General features: G+C 41.8%; 1 protein-coding gene across 1 annotated transcript; it reads left to right on the top strand.

Annotated features, from left to right (window-relative positions):
• The first annotated feature begins 11354 nt into the window (after positions 1-11354).
• Positions 11355-18343, top strand: APOA5 (apolipoprotein A5). Its single transcript, XM_063436760.1, has 5 exons — positions 11355-11480; positions 11574-11852; positions 15032-15114; positions 16390-16495; positions 17057-18343. Exons 3-5 carry the CDS (start codon positions 15066-15068, stop codon positions 17937-17939), a joined length of 1038 nt encoding a protein of 345 aa, XP_063292830.1. The 5' UTR covers positions 11355-11480; positions 11574-11852; positions 15032-15065; the 3' UTR covers positions 17940-18343.
• The last annotated feature ends 1019 nt before the right edge of the window (positions 18344-19362 follow it).

The following is a 19362-nucleotide window of genomic DNA, read 5'->3' as shown; positions in this document are numbered from 1 at the left end:
TAAATTTACCATGAACTCACTTTGAATTCTCACTTTAGTGAATAACTTAGTTTTCAACACCTTAAAGGCTGGTGCTCCCTGTCCCTAAATTCTCCTTAACCCTAAGCCCAGCTAAACAAACACCCTTAACCCTAATACTAAATTTCATGTTACACAATTCAAACCCATCATAACCATCACAATTAGCTCTGTTAAACAGTGACATTTTTATGACATTTTAAATGTACGGTATACAATGAATGCTACCCACCACCAAAGCCAAGTAGCCAAGAGTCCTTAGGTTCCGGTGAAGGTTACATATCAGTGCTTAGAGAGTCGATGATTTCATCAGTTTCATCTTTGTTTATCATTATATGGAAATGTTAGATCTAGCATCTGCTGTATTGAAAAAAGTATAATTGGCATTTTTTGTATTCAACCACTAGATGACAGCACATGTTAAGCTACTAGTACCATGATACTAATAATCTTTTTTTTCCCCCCAAGTATTTTTTTACTACTTTATTAAGTGTTATCGAGGTGTGTTATATCTTGGGGCCAAGTCCTGGGGAAAAAAGTGTGGTGACAGTGTGTGGGGGCTGAAAGTGATTGGGGATGAAATATTTTATGGGGGGTGGGGTGTCAGTGTGTGTATGGGGATGATAGAGTGTGTGTGTGGGTGACAGTGTGTGTGTGTGTGGAGGTGACAGGGTGTGTGTGTGTGTGTGTGTGTGGAGAGGTGACAGGGTGTGTGAGGGGGCTGTGACAGGGTTTATGGGGGGGGTTGTGACGGTGTGTGGGGAGACAGGGTGGGGATGGCTGTGACAAGGTGTGGATAGAAAGACTGTGAGAGGGTAGGAAGGCTTTGAGAGGGTAGGGGGGCTCTAAGAGGGTGGAGGGGCTGTGAGAAGGTAGATAGGCTGCATAAAGGTAGAGGGGCTTTGAGAGGGTAGGGGGCTGTGAGATGGGCAGGGGTCTGTAAGTGGATAGGGGGTCTGTAAGTGGGTAAGGGGACTGTGAATGGGTAGGGGGGCTGTGAGTGGGTAGGCAGGCTGTAAGGTGGTTAGGGAGATTGTGAGTGGGTTGGGGGCTGTGAGTGTGTAGGCGGGCTGTAAGGTGGGTAGGGAGATTGTGAGTGGGTTGGGGGTGTGAGTGGGTAGGCGGCTGTGAGTGGGTAGGGGGGGTTGTAAGGTGGGTAGGGGGCTGTGAGTGGGTGGGGGGGCTGTGAGTGGTTTGGCAGGCTGTAAGGTGGGTATGGGGGCTGTAAGGTGGGTAGGGAGATTGTGAGTGGGTTGGCGGGCTGTGAGTGGGTAGAGGGGGTTGTAAGGTGGGTAGGGGGGCTGTGAGTGGGTAGGGGGACTGTAAATGGGTAAGGGGCTGTAAGGTGGGTAGTGGGACTGTGAGGTGGGTAGGGGGCTGTGAGGTGGGTAGGGGGCTGTGAGGTGGGTAGGGGTTCTGTAAGGTGGGTAGGGGGACTGAGAGGTGGGTAGGGATTCTGTAAGGTGGGTAGGGGGGCTGTGAGTGGGTATAGGGTTGTAAGGTGGGTAGAAACATAGAAACATAGAATGTGACGGCAGATAAGAACCATTTGGCCCATCTAGTCTGCCCAGTTTTCTAAATACTTTAATTAGTCCCTGGCCTTATCTTATAGTTAGGATAGCCTTATGCCTATCCCATGCATGCTTAAACTCCTTTACTGTGTTAACCTCTACCACTTCAGCTGGAAGGCTATTCCATGCATCCACTACCCTCTCAGTAAAGTAATACTTCCTGATATTATTTTTAAACCTTTGTCCCTCTAATTTAAGACTATGTCCTCTTGTTGTGGTAGTTTTTCTTCTTTTAAATATAGTCTCCTCCTTTACTGTGTTGATTCCCTTTATGTATTTAAATGTTTCTATCATATCCCCCCTGTCTCGTCTTTCCTCCAAGCTATACATGTTAAGATCCTTTAACCTTTCCTGGTAAGTTTTATCCTGCAATCCATGAACCAGTTTAGTAGCCCTTCTTTGAACTCTCTCTAAGGTATCAATATCCTTCTGAAGATAGGGTCTCCAGTACTGTGTACAGTACTCCAAGTGAGGTCTCACCAGTGTTCTGTACAATGGCATGAGCACTTCCCTCTTTCTACTGCTAATACCTCTCCCTATACAACCAAGCATTCTGCTAGCATTTCCTGCTGCTCTATTACATTGTCTGCCTACCTTTAAGTCCTCAGAAATAATCACCCCTAAATCCCTTTCCTCAGATGTTGAGGTTAGGACTCTATCAAATATTCTGTACTCTGCCCTTGGGTTTTTACGTCCAAGATGCATTATCTTGCACTTATCCACATTAAATGTCAGTTGCCACAACTCTGACCATTTTTCTAGCTTACCTAAATCATTAGCCATTTGGCTTATCCCTCCTGGAACATCAACCCTGTTACATATCTTAGTATCATCCACAAAAAGACATACCTTACCATCAAGACCTTCTGCAATATCACTAATAAAATATTAAAGAGAATGGGTCCAAGTACAGATCCCTGAGGTACCCCACTGGTGACAAGCCCAAGCTTCGAATATACTCCATTGACTACAACCCTCTGTTGCCTGTCACTCAGCCGCTGCCTTACCCATTCAACAATATTGGAATCCAAACTCAAAGATTGTAGTTTATTGATAAGCCTTCTATGTGCAACAGTGTCAAAAGCCTTACTGAAATCTAGGTAAGCAATGTCTACTGCACCACCCTGATCTATAATTTTAGTTACCCAATCAAAAAAAATCAATAAGATTAGTTTGGCATGATCTCCCTGAAGTAAACCCATGTTGTCTCTGATCTTGAAATCCATGTGTTTTTAGATGTTCAACAATCCTATCCTTTAACATGGTTTCCATCACTTTCCCCACTACTGAAGTAAGGCTTACTGGCCTATAGTTGCCCAACTCCTCCCTATTACCTTTCTTGTGAATGGGCACAACATTCGCTAACTTCCAATCTTCTGGGACTACTCCTGTTATCAATGATTGGTTAAATAAATCTGTTAATGGTTTTGCTAGTACACCACTAAGCTCTTTTAATAGCTTTGGGTGTATTCCATCAGGTCCCATTGACTTATTTATCTTTACTTTTGACAGTTGAAATAGAACTTCTTCCTCTGTAAACTCACGTGTAATAAATGACTCATTTATCCTTTTTCTTAACTGAGGTCCCTTTCCTTCATTTTCATCTGTAAATACCGAACAAAAATATTCATTGAGGCAGTCAGCTAGACCTTTATCCTCATCTACATACCTTCCTTCTTTTGTTTTTAATCTAACTAATCCTTGTTTTACTTTTCTTTTCTCATTTAGGTATTTAAAAAAAGTTTTGTCCCCCTTTTTTACTGACTGTGCTATTTTCTCTTCTGTGTGTGATTTGGAAGCTCTTATAACTTGCTTAGCCTCTTTCTGCCTAATCTTATAGGGTAGGGGGTCTGCAAGTTGACAGGGGGCTGTATGGTGGGTGGGAGGGCTGTAAGGTGGGTAGGGGGCTGGGGGCTGTGAAAAGGTTCAGTTGTCCCTTAGTTTTATGTAATTATTTCCTGGTGGTCCGGTGGGCAGCTATCCCTGGTGGTCCGGTGGGCAGGTTCTCCGGTCTGCAGTTTTGCCAGGTGCAGAGCACTTGGTGCAGAGCACATGTGGTAAGTCTCGCAATCGCTAGTCAAAGCGTTGCCATGCTAACCCACTGCAACGCTCTTATTGGATGGAGATCGCAGGACACCTTAGTCTGCAGCTCTGCACTCGGCGGAGCTGCAGACAGGAGGCTGGCTCTTTCCCAGGGCAGGATGTGTGGAGGGGCCTCGCACCTGGAGGCATGAAGGGCAAGCCACGGGGACCCCTCCTGTGTCGGGCCCTCGGTCTCTGACCAAGGACCCAACATGTCACACTGCCCTAAGGTGATCTAGGTGGCCACGAGGCCCCAATCAGCACGAGGCCTTAGGCGGCCGTCTAAATCGCCTAATTAGAGAGTCGCCTCTGTCCTGCAGTACTACTAACTATTTTTTCCACAGCAGGAACGCCGTTCCCACGCGTTCCTGCTGGTCTCGAGCCCTGGTTATATCACCTAGTTTTTTATATGTTGTTGCATATATTCGTTATTATACTACTAATATAGGTATGCTGCTTTGCACTATGGTAATATTTTTTTTAATTTAAAATATGTCATGGTTTCAGTACTAGTTAATTGTCCTCTCTCCAGTGTGAGCTGCTGAGTGTTCTACAGGAAGTAGAAACCTGTCTAAGTGTGTCACAGGAAGCAGTCTGATATAAGCCGCTTAGAGCAGTGGCTGTTAAGAGGAGGTGGTATAGTTAACCGGTTTCCAATATCCCCCTAATAGCGACATCACTAGAAAGTATGCTGCCCACGACCTACTAACTCAATGGCAATATGCCATGTCTATAACTCTGTGTTATATATAGGCAGACATTTTGCCCCCTTGCCTGGTCACAGCTTTCCCTACTCCCTTTTTAGTTTGGACGTTGTTCTTTGTGATATCAACCTTTTTTTTGACACAGCTGGTGGCTAAGGTCCTTTACCAATCGTGATTGGATCAAGAGCACATGGGGAAGAAGGAAGGTCGGGGCTGATCCGTCCCCTAACCTCTGGTACATGGTTTGGTTAAACGGATGTGCCCACTGAGCCGAAGGTCTGCTAGTGGTTGTCATTCTGGTATGGCAAGGCCAAGCTGAGGACCAGTTGGTGGTTAGGACGAGGGGGGGACATGCCCCTGGAGGATTCAGGATTAACGGTGGGACAAATTGGCAAGGGCGAGTTTATATTAATATGTTAAGTTATGGTTTACGATATTTGTTCAATTGTAAATAAAGCTGTGGCCTAATTTATACCATAAGTACATTTCAGGTTTCAATTTTAAAGTGGGTGGATGGAATGGGGGACTCTGGTGTTGCACTACGCGGTACCCACTACCTGCACACATGCGCTGTGAGGTGAGCACTTGGACCATCCAGAGAACATCACTGTAACGTTCTCTTGTGTTGGGGGTTGGCCAGAGATGTTGTCAGTCAGCCTTGTGTACATGACTTCAGCCTGACATTCCCCTTCAATGGGCAGAAATGCCCTCTTCTCAGACAGACCCACCCATTATGGAGGTCATTAGTGAAACATGTTGCATCACATAGTGAAGCTTTAATTTAATTTAAATTTAAATTTTATGTTGTCCAGCATTTCTTGTAATAAAAGTTTAAGCTGGCTAAAGGTCTGTTGCTGATACACCTATCTTTATTTATTTGTATATACCTCTCTTTAAAACTCCTGCACTAGCAGGGCGGTATGCATACTCCTGATCCCTACACCCCATGTACCTTTTGATATACATACAGCACTCAATATTTTTTTCCACGGAAACAGGATAAACAAATGTTTCACACAGAACTCTGTAACTGTAACTTCCAGGAGAGATTACACAAATTCTCAGAAAAGATCTGTGTACACCAAGCATGTCAAGCTCAAAGGCTAACACGGGCCAAATAAACAAGGTTTACGTTTATGTGGGCCGCAAAAGAACAAAAACTTCAGTTTTCATAGAAACGTAGATTTATTTTGAAAAGTACAGTATAAAATAAAGTCGCCTAACGGACACTGGACATCCTCACACTCATAGGGCTTCAAGGTGGCTCCTTGTCCCCCTCCTCCCCCCTCCATCCCCCTCGCTCCCAGACCCTCTGTGTGTCTCTTTCTCTCTACAGCCCCATTTGTGTGGCTCTTCCAGCTGGCACCTTGTCTCTTTCTCCCTCAGGCCCTCTATGTCACTTTGTGTTCCTCAAGCCCCTCCATGCATCTTATCTCCTCCATGTGTCTCATCCCCTAGCCCCCCATGTGTCTCAGTTCCCCATCCAGACCCTCCACATGTCTCGTTCCCCCAAGCTCCTCCATGTGCTCATTTACCCCCTGTCCCTCCATGTGTTTCATTCTTCCAACCCCCCATTTGTATCATTCTCTGAGTCCCCCTTCTATTCTCCCAACCCCCATTTGTCTAATTCTCCCAGCCACTCATGTGTTTCATTCCCCCCAGTCCCTTCATGTGTCTCATTCTCCCAACCCCCTCATTTGTCTGATTCTCCCAGCTCCCCCATATGTCTCAATTCCAACTCTCTCCTTGACCCTCTTCAATCTGACTTCCACCCTCTCCACTCTACTGAGCTCCCATCTATTCTCCCAACCCCCATTTATCTCATTCTCCCAGCCCCTCATGTGTCTCATTCCCCCCAGTCCCTCCATGTGTCTCATTCTCCCAACCCCCTCATGTGTCTCATTCCCCCCAGTCCCTCCATGTGTCTCATTCTCCCAACCCCCTCATGTGTCTCATTCTCCCAGCTCCCCCATATGTCTCAATTCCAACTCTCTCCTTGACCCTCTTCAATCTGGCTTCCACTCCCTCCACTGTACCGAGACTGCTCTTATCAAAGTTACTAATGACCTAATCGCAGCTAAATCCAAAGGCCACTACTCTATACTGTCCCGGTTCTCACCGTGACATCCAGACAGCCAGACATGGTCGCCCCAGAAGGGCGCAAAAGTAAATTTGAATTTTGGACTCTTTCTGCCTTAATCCTGCTGTCTGACTTTACCCGTGGCTGCTCCTGTCTATCTAGCCCACCTGAAGCAGATCATTAATTAGCTGGGTATATGAGCTCTGCCTCGCCCTGGGAACTTTGTCAGGTCATTGACTCTGGTTCCTGCATTTGTGTTCTTGGTCCAGTGTTCTCCAGTAGGCTTCTGACCTTGGTTTATCTTATCGTTTATCCTGACCTCTGGCTTCCTCTGACTTTGACTTACCTTCATTTATCCTGACCTCTGGCATCCTCTGACTTTGACTTATCTTTGACAATCCTCCTGCTTTTGTACTTGCCTGTACTGCGACTTGGAGCTATATCCTGCACAGACTCACAGTTCAGGTGGCCTCTTATCTGGTCACCTTGGTCTGTGTTTATTTGCAAGGGTGAGCATATAAATCTGCACGTCGGACTCCACATCAGGTAAGATCCTGACAGCGACGAAATTAACACTGTTTACCGGCACAGCTGGTATCTGAGGCTGCTCGTTTGCTACCGCAGTATTTTTTGCAAGCAACAACAAGCAGGGTGTTTTCTGTCCATAAAGCAGCTCAGCTGCCTATGTGAGTGATCGCTTCTGTTTCCGATGCTCTCCTACCTGACCCTAACCTGGCCCTTAACTGCCTGTTTTTGCAATGCCAGCTGTCTGCTCTGCTGCTCAGCTTTTCCAGATGACCCAAACACTGGCCATTAATCCGAGAAGAAGCTGCTGTGTGAAGCGGAGCAGGCCTGGACTGGGGAGGAGGAAGTTGGGAATACGGACATAACTGTGATATTGACGTTGCAGGTGGGCATACCCAGATAGATAGATAGATAGATAGATAGATAGATAGATAGATAGAAAATAAATTCAAACACACTGTAATGAAATATTAAACTGACATTTTTCATACGTTGCAAACTATAGAAACAACAATTCAGATCCAAGTTCTATATGTTTAAACAACACTCTGACATTAGTACAGTTTCAATTCCTCGCCACCTCCCCACCCACCCACACTCACACAACACAAAGACACACCATTGAGTTTATAAAGGTACTTAATCCCAGATGGAGGGATACCTTCTCTATTCTCTGTTTAAATCAGGGGTCAACCTTTCAATACCTAACCCCAACTTTTGTATCTTTTTTTATGGTAATTTCCTTAGTGCCCACTGGTGCCGCATTAACTCAATTAACAACAATGCTGTGTTAGGCACCCACTTTTGTTGTGTGCCACCATAAAAAGAAGTTCTCCTTTTCTATTTTTTTTATTTTTTCTTTCTTCTTCTCCTTTCTTATTGCAATCACCAGCAGGAAGGCTGAACTAGGTAGCCTACTTTATTATTAGCTAACAAGAAGAAAGAAAACATGAAATTTTCTCTCATTCTCTCATTCTTCTTCTATTACTACTTTTTCTTTTCCTTCCTTCCTTCTTTCTTTTATTTTATGTTAAGTAAACCAAGGAATCAGAAAATAACAGAACTTAGCTTGCCAAAGGAAAATAACAGAACTTAGTTTGCCAAAGGAAAATAACAGAACTTAGTTTGCCAAAGGAAAATAACAGAACTTAGTTTGCCAAGTTCAATATCAGCCACTCTAAACGCCACACTTCTTCCTGTCCCAGGTTTCACATTAAGTGCATCAGCTCCCATCCTCTGCCGGCGTGTTACATCATCACGCCCCCTTCCGTCCCAATCAGGAGTGCAGCCACACGTACGCTTCCTTTTAGCCATCGAGAGAGATTTAGCAAACAGAGGCATTCACGCAATGCGTGTTGGGTCTCTCTCGACGGCTGGAGAATGCTTTACAAGTTCACGTTTTGTATACATATATATTACAAAGTATGAAGTATTAATTACATGTAATGAAACATCTTTTCTGTTATAGGCCTATGGTTGGTACATCATCTTCTTTTTCAGTTACCAATTAAGCCTTGAATGCTTCAGATTGAAAATACTATTGTGCGTAATTTAATTAATGACACCTTTGTAAAAGTAGCTTCAGAAGCAGAGTAGGATTAACCATAAGGCAACCATAGGCGACTGGCTAGAGTTCAGGGTTCAGACAGGGGCCCCATAACCATGACTTTCCTTGATCTTATTCACCATCCTTATAGGACAAACTAATCTTTTTCTGTTTAGAATCCAGCAAATTTGGGATACCACACCTGCCAACATTGGAAGGTATGGGGTCTGGATGTTGGCGTGCTTACAAGGAACATATGGAGATCAAATGCGGAAGCCCTCTCTGCTTGGTCCTTGTGGCCGCTGCACAGAGCTGGCTCGTCTTACAATGCGCTCACACGGTGCTGCCCAAGAACAGTACCCTGGTGCCCTTGGAACTATTTATGGTTGTTGGGACTGGATCACAAAATCAAGTTAGGAACCCTGGGATACTATGGTGAAGGAATGAGCAAGAATTGCTCACGGCCTTGCAGAAATTACTGACCCCCACATCTGATTAATCTGAGAGGATTTTAATGTACCTTTAATGTTCTGATCCCCACATTTATGGCATACTGCAAATTGCAGCAAACTAGTTAACCATATCAGTGTTCTCTCTTTCTTTGTCAGCATTATTCCATACAGCTCACGGACTTTACCCAGGATCAACCTTTAGTGTACTGTTGGAGCTCGAATACTGCCCATTGGACTTTGTTATTGATCTAGCAGGCTACCTTACAGACAGGATGAAAACAGGCTGATAACAAAGAGCGTGGACCAAAAGTCCTTCAACTTTACCCTACATACATTTGTTTGTACACATGTGAACGTGTCATGAAATACCCGTATTCACAACGCACTTTTTAATTCACCACAATTATCTGATTAAAGCAGAAAACTCAAATTCTATTTTGTGTGGGTTCATATAAAACTGATGCCCACTTTTCCAAACATTAACGTGGAAAAAAATCTCCTGCAAAACTAACTTTTAGCTGCATTGGCACCTAACTATAAGTTACATAGCTAAACACTTAGGAGCAGTTTTGACATAGATTGTGGCTCTTCCCGAAGTTCAGATCTTCCTCAGCAACACTGATAATGTAGAATTTACACTCACATATTATTGGTCAAAGAACTTGTGTTTTCTGTTATGAAGGAGAGAGTGGTATATGATTCACAGATTCCAATCTCTTTCTAACAAGATCATCAGACAAAAAAGAAAGTTCCCCATATAACAATTTGTTTTTCCATTCTGGTCCATAGACACAAAACCAAGTTTCAGAATGGTTCCAGTAACGGGCATCTTTCTTCTATAATTACCTATTGATTAGTCTTTAAATGATCAACCTGGCAATTCCTTCAACTAAAACTAAATTAACGCCGTACACGTCATTGATGCCTAACCATTCATCATACTAAATGGATATATTTTACTGAATTTTCTTTTTAAATTGTTCATTGCAGAAAGTGAAAAGGCAAAAAAGGTAGGGTTCAAGACCAGGAATTATTGACATGAAGGGTCCAGAGCCAGTGCCATATCTGGCTACTAGAGTAATATTTATCTATATATATATATAAACTAGTATTTTTTTAAGTAATGGTTAGGGGGTATGTAATGCACACATTCATTTGCACCCCCTAATTTTATAATCAAACATTTTTATTGGTTTCTATAAATATTTTAAGAGCTGTGTGTGTCTATGTACATGTCTATTAACAAGTGAATAAAATTGTATTTTAATTTGGTTTTCTATATCAGCTGTTTTAAAATATGCAGTGCCATGGTCAATTCCAAGTTTACAGAATAACTGTTAAAAAAATGGGGAAAAAAAATCATTTCCATGAATTGGTATTTAGCCGAATCTTCCTGAATCTTTCCTACAACTTTCCTCCAGGTCTCTATCATTACCAAGGTCCTCTTCCAGGTCTCCTTCAGTATTCCTACTACACCCTACAGGGTTGCCATCAGAAATTTTGGGCCCCTAACAGCTCAAGTTCTGGGCCCCTGGGACCCGCCCCCGAAATATACCGCGTGGTGGCCCCCGAGTCCACCCACAGGGCCCATCCTGAGACCACCCATAAGGATGAAGTGTGTGTGTCCTGAATGCGGTGTGTGTAAAGTGGATGCAAAGTGCGTGTGTGTCATGGATGCAGTGTGTATAGTGGAAGCAGATGCAGATTGTACTTTTGTGTAGTGGATGTAGTGTGTGTGTGTATTAGATGCAGTGTGTGTGTAGTCCCAGCAGCCCTGGACTACTCAGGGTGTCCCGGGCCCCACATTCCCTAATTGCACATATAAATAGCGACTATGCACTATGGGCCCCTGGCTACCTGTTACTGCATTTTGATACAATTCCCAATCAGTTGGCTCTTGTTCTGGTTTTCCAGTACTGTTCTGTTACCAAACTGCCAACTCTGTCCTAAAACCAACATGTTGAACTGGCCAATCATATTGTTTTAGCCACTGTCCATTGGCCTTAACCTACAAGGTGGGTGTGCTTGTCATCAGCCAAGTTTTGGCAGCAACTGTTAATCTAGGATTTCCAGCTGTGAAGAATATGGCCGCATGTTGCATGGAACAAGGTTTGGCCAAGTATGTCCATGTGCCAAGGCTTCTGTCTAACCCCTCAGCCAAAGGTTGCCACCTTGGATCATCTTATGGATAATTTTGGCTATGTATGTACAATGCGTGTAAAGCCATCATTGCTTAAATCATGGTAAATATTACATGTAAACAGAAAACCTGTAGAATGCTTAACAAACATATTAAAACTGTTTGCTCATGCTTAATGTCCCAGTATAATGTGTACACAGTGCCACCCAGCTCCCATGCCCTCTGACCTGCATCATGCACAGTTTGTCCTGCTCTGTGTGTATATGAGAGATGCAGGACAAGCAGATATCACATCACCTTGCTCATCGCATGCACACCTGTACAGAACAGGTGTATTGGGATTTTCACCTGCTTCTGCATGAGTATGATTAATCTACTGTGCTTCCTAGTGGCCAAATTGCAACATTTCCCAAAATAGATCTAGCCCCTGTCATGTTATGTGTTTCTCTTCCAAGGTCAGGTGAGCCAACATTTCTATGAGGGACGTCCTCATTTCTATGAGGGACGTCACAGGCTGAATACTCTGTGTCGCTTCCCTTCCTTTAAAACGTGAACAGAGCTTCCACATTGAATAACTCTAAGGGAGTGTGACCAGAGAACATCAGAGGGCAGTGTGTACTTAGAGTGTAGTGTGTCTCTGCCTCTCCTAACAGCTCAAACTTCCATCACATCACATCTCAGCAGGTATTGTGTAACTGGAAGCAATAAGAGAATCATTTCTTCACAACTCACAGGTAAGCATTTATTTAATATGTCTATGCAATAACATATGGAAATAAATCTTATTATATATATATATATATATATATATATATATATATAGAAAAGAATATAGAAAAAAAAGAATGGTAAATGTAGTCATTGTTAATAGCTGCATGGTTTTACACTCCTGTGTGTTCCGAAGAGCTATCTTTCCAGTTTTATTTACTAAAACACCTGTTTCTGAAGAGTTTAACTTGAGTGGGGAAAGCTGAACTTGAACGTGTTCTCAGCAGGCTATGAGTCCCTCCTCTGAGGATTTCCTAATTCCAAGTGGATGTACGTTTAAAGCCAGATTGGTTAATTAGAAGATGCCACGTGTTGTAATTGCAATGAAGAGTTTCTAAACCTGTTTATGATCTGTGTGGATCAGGACCTGTTAATTAGGAATGGAAAATTTAGGCCGCGATTAAGACTCCATGCTTAGAGAGGAGTTAAGGTTTTATTAAAACTTAAAGGAAGATTGCAAGACATTGCTCATTTAATAGGCTATTATCCTAAAGTTATGCCAAATATTAGTCAATATGCTATGGTTGGGGAAAAGCAAAGTTGGTATTAACATGGAGGGGAAGCTAAGTGGTATTTGAAGTATGATATTATGCTAAATGACTGCATGTGACACCAGAATATGGACACCAACACATCTGATCAAGCACGTTTTGTTTGCATGATACAAGGTGCATGGTTGTTGCAAGACAAATCCGGCTTAACAACTCAAAGATAGTCTTTAATTTCCAAGATGAAGTAATAAAAAAATGAATGGACTTTTAAGCTTTCTAATCTAATTTTCTAGTCCTGCTCAGTTTGGAAAAATTTAATATTCGATATTGACCACCAGCATAAAGAATAAATACACTTTCTCGAGCGAATGAAAATCACTGCTAACTAATTAACTCAAAGATCTGTCGAGACATTTTTAACCAGTTTCAAGTTTCTTGGAGAAAAAGGGACAGGATCAGGTCTGTGGTAAAACCTAAAAAAAATGCAAAGTTCAGAGTAAGATTTTCTTTTTTGTAGCTTGGATGTTTGAGGATAATGGAACATGTTTGGGTGGGATACTGGCTGGAGGGTTCGAGGTTCTATCAGGAGGGTTCTCAGCTCCTTTTTTGTATTTGTTAGTCACATTTTGTATTATCTCTAAGGTATATTGTAACCTTGGCTTTTTAATTGTTCCATTTTGTACTCATGGATAGCACCTTTATAAACAAAGTGTAATGATTATAAAGTAGATAATGTAGGAAAACCAAGGGAAAGACGATAATTATATTTTACCAGGATGTAGCTTCCTAGGAATTAGTTAGAAAGAGTTAAACAACAAATATATATATGTAAGAACTGCTGTTGATCCACCCACAACCATGTGATTATGAAGAAATACATGATAAAACCACCTGTAAATAATTAAATTGTAATACAATATATTGTTTTATGGCAACAGGTTCAATCCATACATAAAGTATTGTCACCATTGGCAGCTAATATAGAGTTGTGTTGTTAACCTTTTTAGTATATGTTATCAATTTAATGAACGAAATATAGATATACACTAAAATATTTAGAAATATATGTAAAAAGTGGACATCTCCATAAAGGTCAGGCTAGGCATAGAAAGATGATGGATGGAGAGATGGATGGATGGAGAGAGGGATGGATGGAGAGAGGGATGGATGGAGAGAGGGATGGATGGAGAGAGGGATGGATGGAGAGAGGGATGGATGGATGGATGAATAGAGACAGGGATGGATGGAGAGAGGGATGGATGGAGAGAGGGATGGATGGAGAAATGGATGGATGGATGGATGGATGGATGAATAGAGACAGGGATGGATGGATGGAGAGAGGGATGGATGGAGAGAGGGATGGATGGAGAAATGGATGGATGGATGGATGAATAGAGAGAGGGATGGATGGATGGAGAGAGGGATGGATTGATGGATGGATGGATGGAGAGAGGGATGGATGGAGAGAGGGATGGATGGAGAAATGGATGGATGGATGGATGAATAGAGAGAGGGATGGATGGATGGATGGAGAGAGGGATGGATTGATGGATGGATGGATGGAGAGAGGGATGGATGAATGGATGGATTGAGAGATGGATGGATGGATGAATAGAGAGAGGGATGGATGGATGGATAGAGAGAGGGATGGATGGATGGATGGATTGATAGAGAGAGGGATGGATGGATGGATGGATGGATGGATTGATGGATGGAGAGAGGGATGGATGGATGAAGAGAGGGAAGGATAATTGGATGGAGAGAGGGATGGATGAAGAGGGGGAGGGATAATTGGATGGATGGATGGATGGAGAAAGAGAGGGATGGAGAGATGGATGGATGAAGAGAGGGAGTAATGGATGAAGAGAGGGATGGATGGATGGATGGATGGAGAGAGGGATGGATGGATGAAGAGAGGGAAGGATAATTGGATGGAGAGAGGGATGGATGAAGAGGGGGAGGGATAATTGGATGGATGGATGGAGAAAGAGAGGGAAATAGAGATGGATGGATGAAGAGAGGGAGGGATAATTGGATGGATGGAGAGAGGGATGGGTGGGTGGATTGAGGTATAGATGGATGAATGGAGGAAGAAAGGGGTAGGGAGGGATAAAGGTATGGAAGGATGGATGAACATACAGAAGGACAGACAGCTGGATAATAATAATAATAATTGGAGTATGCATCCATACATAGGTGAGTCATTTGGACATCAAGACTTTCTGTAAGGAAATAGTGGGACAATGATATAAGGGAATTTTCCAAAAATCAGTTGGGGCAAATTGTACAAAAAGGCATGCAAACCAGTGGACAATGCACTAATAACAAATCCCAGTGTATACATGCTTTATGTGATCCATAACAAATAAGATATACAGTATACAGCAGAAAAAATCATTATGAAAATAAATGTAGAAAGACAATATTTTCTTTATACGTTTCATTGTTGTATTAAGTTCTCTGGGGCTCAAGTATTTGAAATCTCTAAATTCTGATGGTTTCCTTTGAATCAAAGTTTGCTTTCTATCCTCTAGTGAGCTCTATCCGTGCTCTGTGATAATATCGTATATGTTAAAAATAACTATAGTCACTCATATCTATATATGGAAAGTCAAATGTCAATTGTACTAATGCCACTGTATTTTCTTTCCCAGGAGTCAGGGGTGTCTCTCCGTATCAAACATCAGGATGCTCAGATCAAGTTTGATACTTCTACTACTTCTCATTGCTCTGACAGGTAAGTCTTACAAGTAAAAATAAAAATCCCATTCCCCCTATAACAAAATGAGAGACCAGCCAATAAAACCTCACTCTCCTGAATTTGTTAACTTGTCTAATAGGGGCAGGTTAGTCCAGCAGGTTAGCACTCAACATTGGGAGGTATGCGATCAGGATGGGTGGGTGGGCCTGTCTGGCTGGCCTCCAATCTACAGGACCTTGCAGAGCGCTTCTGAAGATCTGCCTGCAGGGACATGACGCTCATTCACACCAGAACGCATTTAATGATGCACTTGCCATCAGCTGTGATCACCAGAAAATGATATCTCTATTATCAAGGATGTTGAACATCTTTTTTTGCCATAGACAGTTTCCCAAAAACAATAGGATGACATCTATAGATTTTGTTTTGCAATAAACACAACAAAAAGCTGTAGTTGTTATGGTGCTTAGAGTGTCCCTTTAATCTATGAGTAAATTATATATTATATTATAAAGCATGGTTTCTAGACTCGCACCGAAGCCCACCGATTCAGCGAGCCTTTAGTTCATTTGTCCTATTTTGCATATCCATTCGTACCGTGTTGTCAACATGTCTAGTGTGATATGATGATGTATGTATGCTGTGAAGTGTCGTTATTTTTTCCACCTGCACACTACGAGAGCGGTGAGCAGATCTGTCATTCAGCTCACCGCTCGTGAACACGCACAGCGCACACATGCACAGTGTCAATTTCACATCTTCTCGTAGAGAATCACTTACTTCAAAAATTCAGAATATTGAGAAATATTTGATTGTCAAAGCGTGGCAAGTGCCTATGTGTCACAATGCTTCTCTATTAGAAGCTAATAATTGGACCAGGCTCGGGCGGAGCGAATTGCCACAGGGAGACTTCAAACGCCTAAGGAATACAGGTAAGTAAATACATATAACAATTAGGTTAATTACAGGGCGGGCACTACTATTAATTGATTATATAAGAATTAATGATCTAACAGCAGTACAGTGTTCCTTTAGGGAAATATAAACTAATATCTGGTCAGAGGAACCAAAATGATAAAATGTGGTTGTTGGTCAGTAAATAGCGAGGTCATGGTGAGCTTACAATCAACTTACAACATGTACACCAATATAGACAGCTAAGAAAATGAATCGATTTATTTTATTTAAATCCCAATATTTAACAAGTAGTATGTTGGCTCATGTTTTAGTGAATAAACAGCCTAATCTTTTGTATTGAGTTTTTATTTATTTATTTTTCTACTTTAATTTAACACATGTTCCTTAAAACAGGTTGCCAAGCTGACAATTCCCGCAGTGGATTCTGGGATTATTTCAGTCAACTGACCAGTGAGAAGCATAGATGGGACACACAGAATAATGCAGTACGAGATGGCAGGTAAGATAAAAATAATAATTTTTTAAGCATGAATATTAAAGATTTTGTCTGATTTCTATAGTGCTTATTCAGTTACATACTACAGTAGCAACATCATTCATTACTTAGAATAAATGGGTTGGCAGACTAGACAGTAGGTGGAGCTGTAGCCAGTGTATATTGTTAAGAATGATGAATTATAGTTTGTCTCTGCTTCCTTTTGTCTCTATGATGAACTACATTTGTACTGCTGGTCTTTGATCCAATGCCTGTTTGTAAAAAAGTTATACAAATTATTTAACGTATACTGAGAACCACAGGATCACTAATACCCCGAGAGCCTGATCATAACCCTCCTCCCCCTCACCTCAATGGAAGGGTAGAGCTGTTAAGGGTAGACACTGTCACCTCCCCTGTCCACCTTCACTAAATATGTACTTTAATTTCCCATGTACACTTCAGGTAAAACTCCATCTTCTAGACTTCACCACCACAGGTTGCTAGGTATAACATTCATTGTCGCACTTTTAATTGTTAAAAAAAAAAATTATTTTTTGTTTGCTTTTCTTTTATTCCCTATAGCGGTCTGAAGGGCAGTATTCAAAATGGAGTTAACTATGTGGGCAACTTTTTGGGGCCATTGAAAAGTGGCTTACAGAAGCGACTGTATGAGGACTCTGACGGGCTGCGCAGGTTGATCAACAGGGAGATACAGGAACTCCGTAGGAAGTTATACCCATATATGGATGTAGCACACCAAAAGATCAGCAGTAACCTTGATCAGTTACGGAGTCGTCTGCTGCCCTACACTCAAGAGCTGAAAGAGCAAGTGGAATGGGGTGCCCAAGAACTTCATGTACAGCTTGGACCATACAGAGATGGTAACAAGATGGAAGCTTTACACAGACTGGGGGAAATCCTTGAGAACCATATAGCCCTTCACACAGGCAGAGTCGGGCAAGTTTTTTACCCACTGGCTGATCGCTTGTTATTAGAGATCCATCACGCAGTAGAAGAGTTACATGGAAACCTAGCTCCTCATGCTCAAACATCTCAGGAGATATTGAGTCAGCAAGTGCAGGATTTATCTCGGAAACTGACTCGGAATGCAAAGGATCTTCATGAGAAGATCCAGAAGAATCTAAATGAGTTGAAGGAGCAGTTGGTGTCCTATCCAAAAGAACTGAAGCAAAAGTTTCCCCAGGGCCAAGAAGCAGCACTTGAACCTGTAGCACCCTATATGGAAGAAATGGCAGCTCAGGTCCAGAGGGAGGTAGAGGAATTCCACAAGAACACTCAAAAACAGATTGAAGACTTCACTCGTGTCATTAATATGGAAACCGAAGAACTGCAACACAAATTGTCTCCTGCCTCATGGGACTTTCAGGACAGTGTCAGTTCAGTTGACGATGTGCAGGAGAAATTAGACTCCTTGTGGAGGGACATATCCCAAAGTCTCAACTAGATACTAATAAATAGACTTGAGAAAACAGGTGATGCATTACAACAAAAATGTCCACATTACCTTCTGAAGTGGATCAAAAAGAGTTGTGAAAATGAAGGACTGCACCTTAATTTAAAAATATTGCTTACGAGCCAAGCTTCACAACTTTCTAATTTAGAAAATGAGTACCCATGTGTTTTAACAGGTGATATTATTTTAAATGTATCCTTTCTTTTTTAAGGAAGATGTATATAGACCCCTTCCATGGTTAGGGTAATTAAATAAAAAAAATTAAAAAGTATATCACATGAATGCGCATGTTGATATCAAATGTAAACGCACAAAGATATAAATACAACCGTGTTGTTAGGGATAAGACTTCGCAAATAAATGTTGAGTTGGGAGGATCAGCATCAGAAGATAGGAGAAGACATAATTCATGGACTCTTGACTCCTGAAGAAAGAAGGAGTGTCTGCAGAAGGGCAGTAAACTAAATGAGGAAAATGACAGTTGACAAAAGACATGGTACATTGGTGGCAAAAAAAGCTTATAAAAATTCCTAATTACATATTGTACGATAAGGTCATCGGTGGCATGAAAGCAATGGGTACAACTATGTCAAGATTCTCGAGGAAGATTCGTTTGTTTCCATTATGTTCAACCACAATAAAGATTACATCTTGACATTTTCAGACATCATTTTCTATCCTAGAACCAGAAAGACACTTCTGAAGCAAGTTGTCAAATTAACATGACTTCCAAAATGAACAGACAAAATGGCCCTTTTAACCCTGACAAAACTTGGCAAAGTTAGATTTTGAAAATATGACCAGATCACATTGGCTGTGGCTTTAATAAAGGCTGATCAATGTGTCTGAGGTACATTGTAGAGTGGGATGTTAAGGTCTCTGCATAATAATCCACACATGACTGATCACTTGTACAAGAGTTGGAGAACCTTGCAGGGTTATTTACTAAATAATCGAGAACTGAACGTGAATTCAAAGTGAATTTCATATTTAAGGTCAAAATAGCTGAAACGAGAAAAATTCTCTATGTAAGCTAAGCTTTAAGCTCAGCTGCTCTGGCCTTAAATCTGAAATTCACTTTGAATTTACTTCCAAATCTGACTTTAGAAAATAACACTGTTAGTGAAAAGGCATGGAACACAACGGGAATTCCAAAACGTTCCATACCACCTCATAGTCCTGCTGCTTTAAGATAAGACATATTCCTCTGTTTCTCAAACAGTACAATAATTATATATATATTATTTGTTAATAATCTCGACAAGCTGGTGGATTTTTACAAAAAATATTTCACAGATTTTTCTCTCACAGTGAGCTAAAAGTCTTTAGAGTTGAGGGTGTTTTAGGGCTATTTAGGATTAAGGGTGTGTAGGTGTGAGGTTGGTTGAAGGTTAGGGTTTATCTGCCATCATGA

This window comes from Pelobates fuscus, chromosome 11 (assembly GCF_036172605.1).
Source record: "Pelobates fuscus isolate aPelFus1 chromosome 11, aPelFus1.pri, whole genome shotgun sequence".
Classification (NCBI taxonomy): Eukaryota; Metazoa; Chordata; class Amphibia; order Anura; family Pelobatidae; genus Pelobates; species Pelobates fuscus.
The sequence above is the reverse complement of the archived record's forward strand: the minus strand, read 5'-3'. Positions and strand labels throughout refer to the sequence as shown.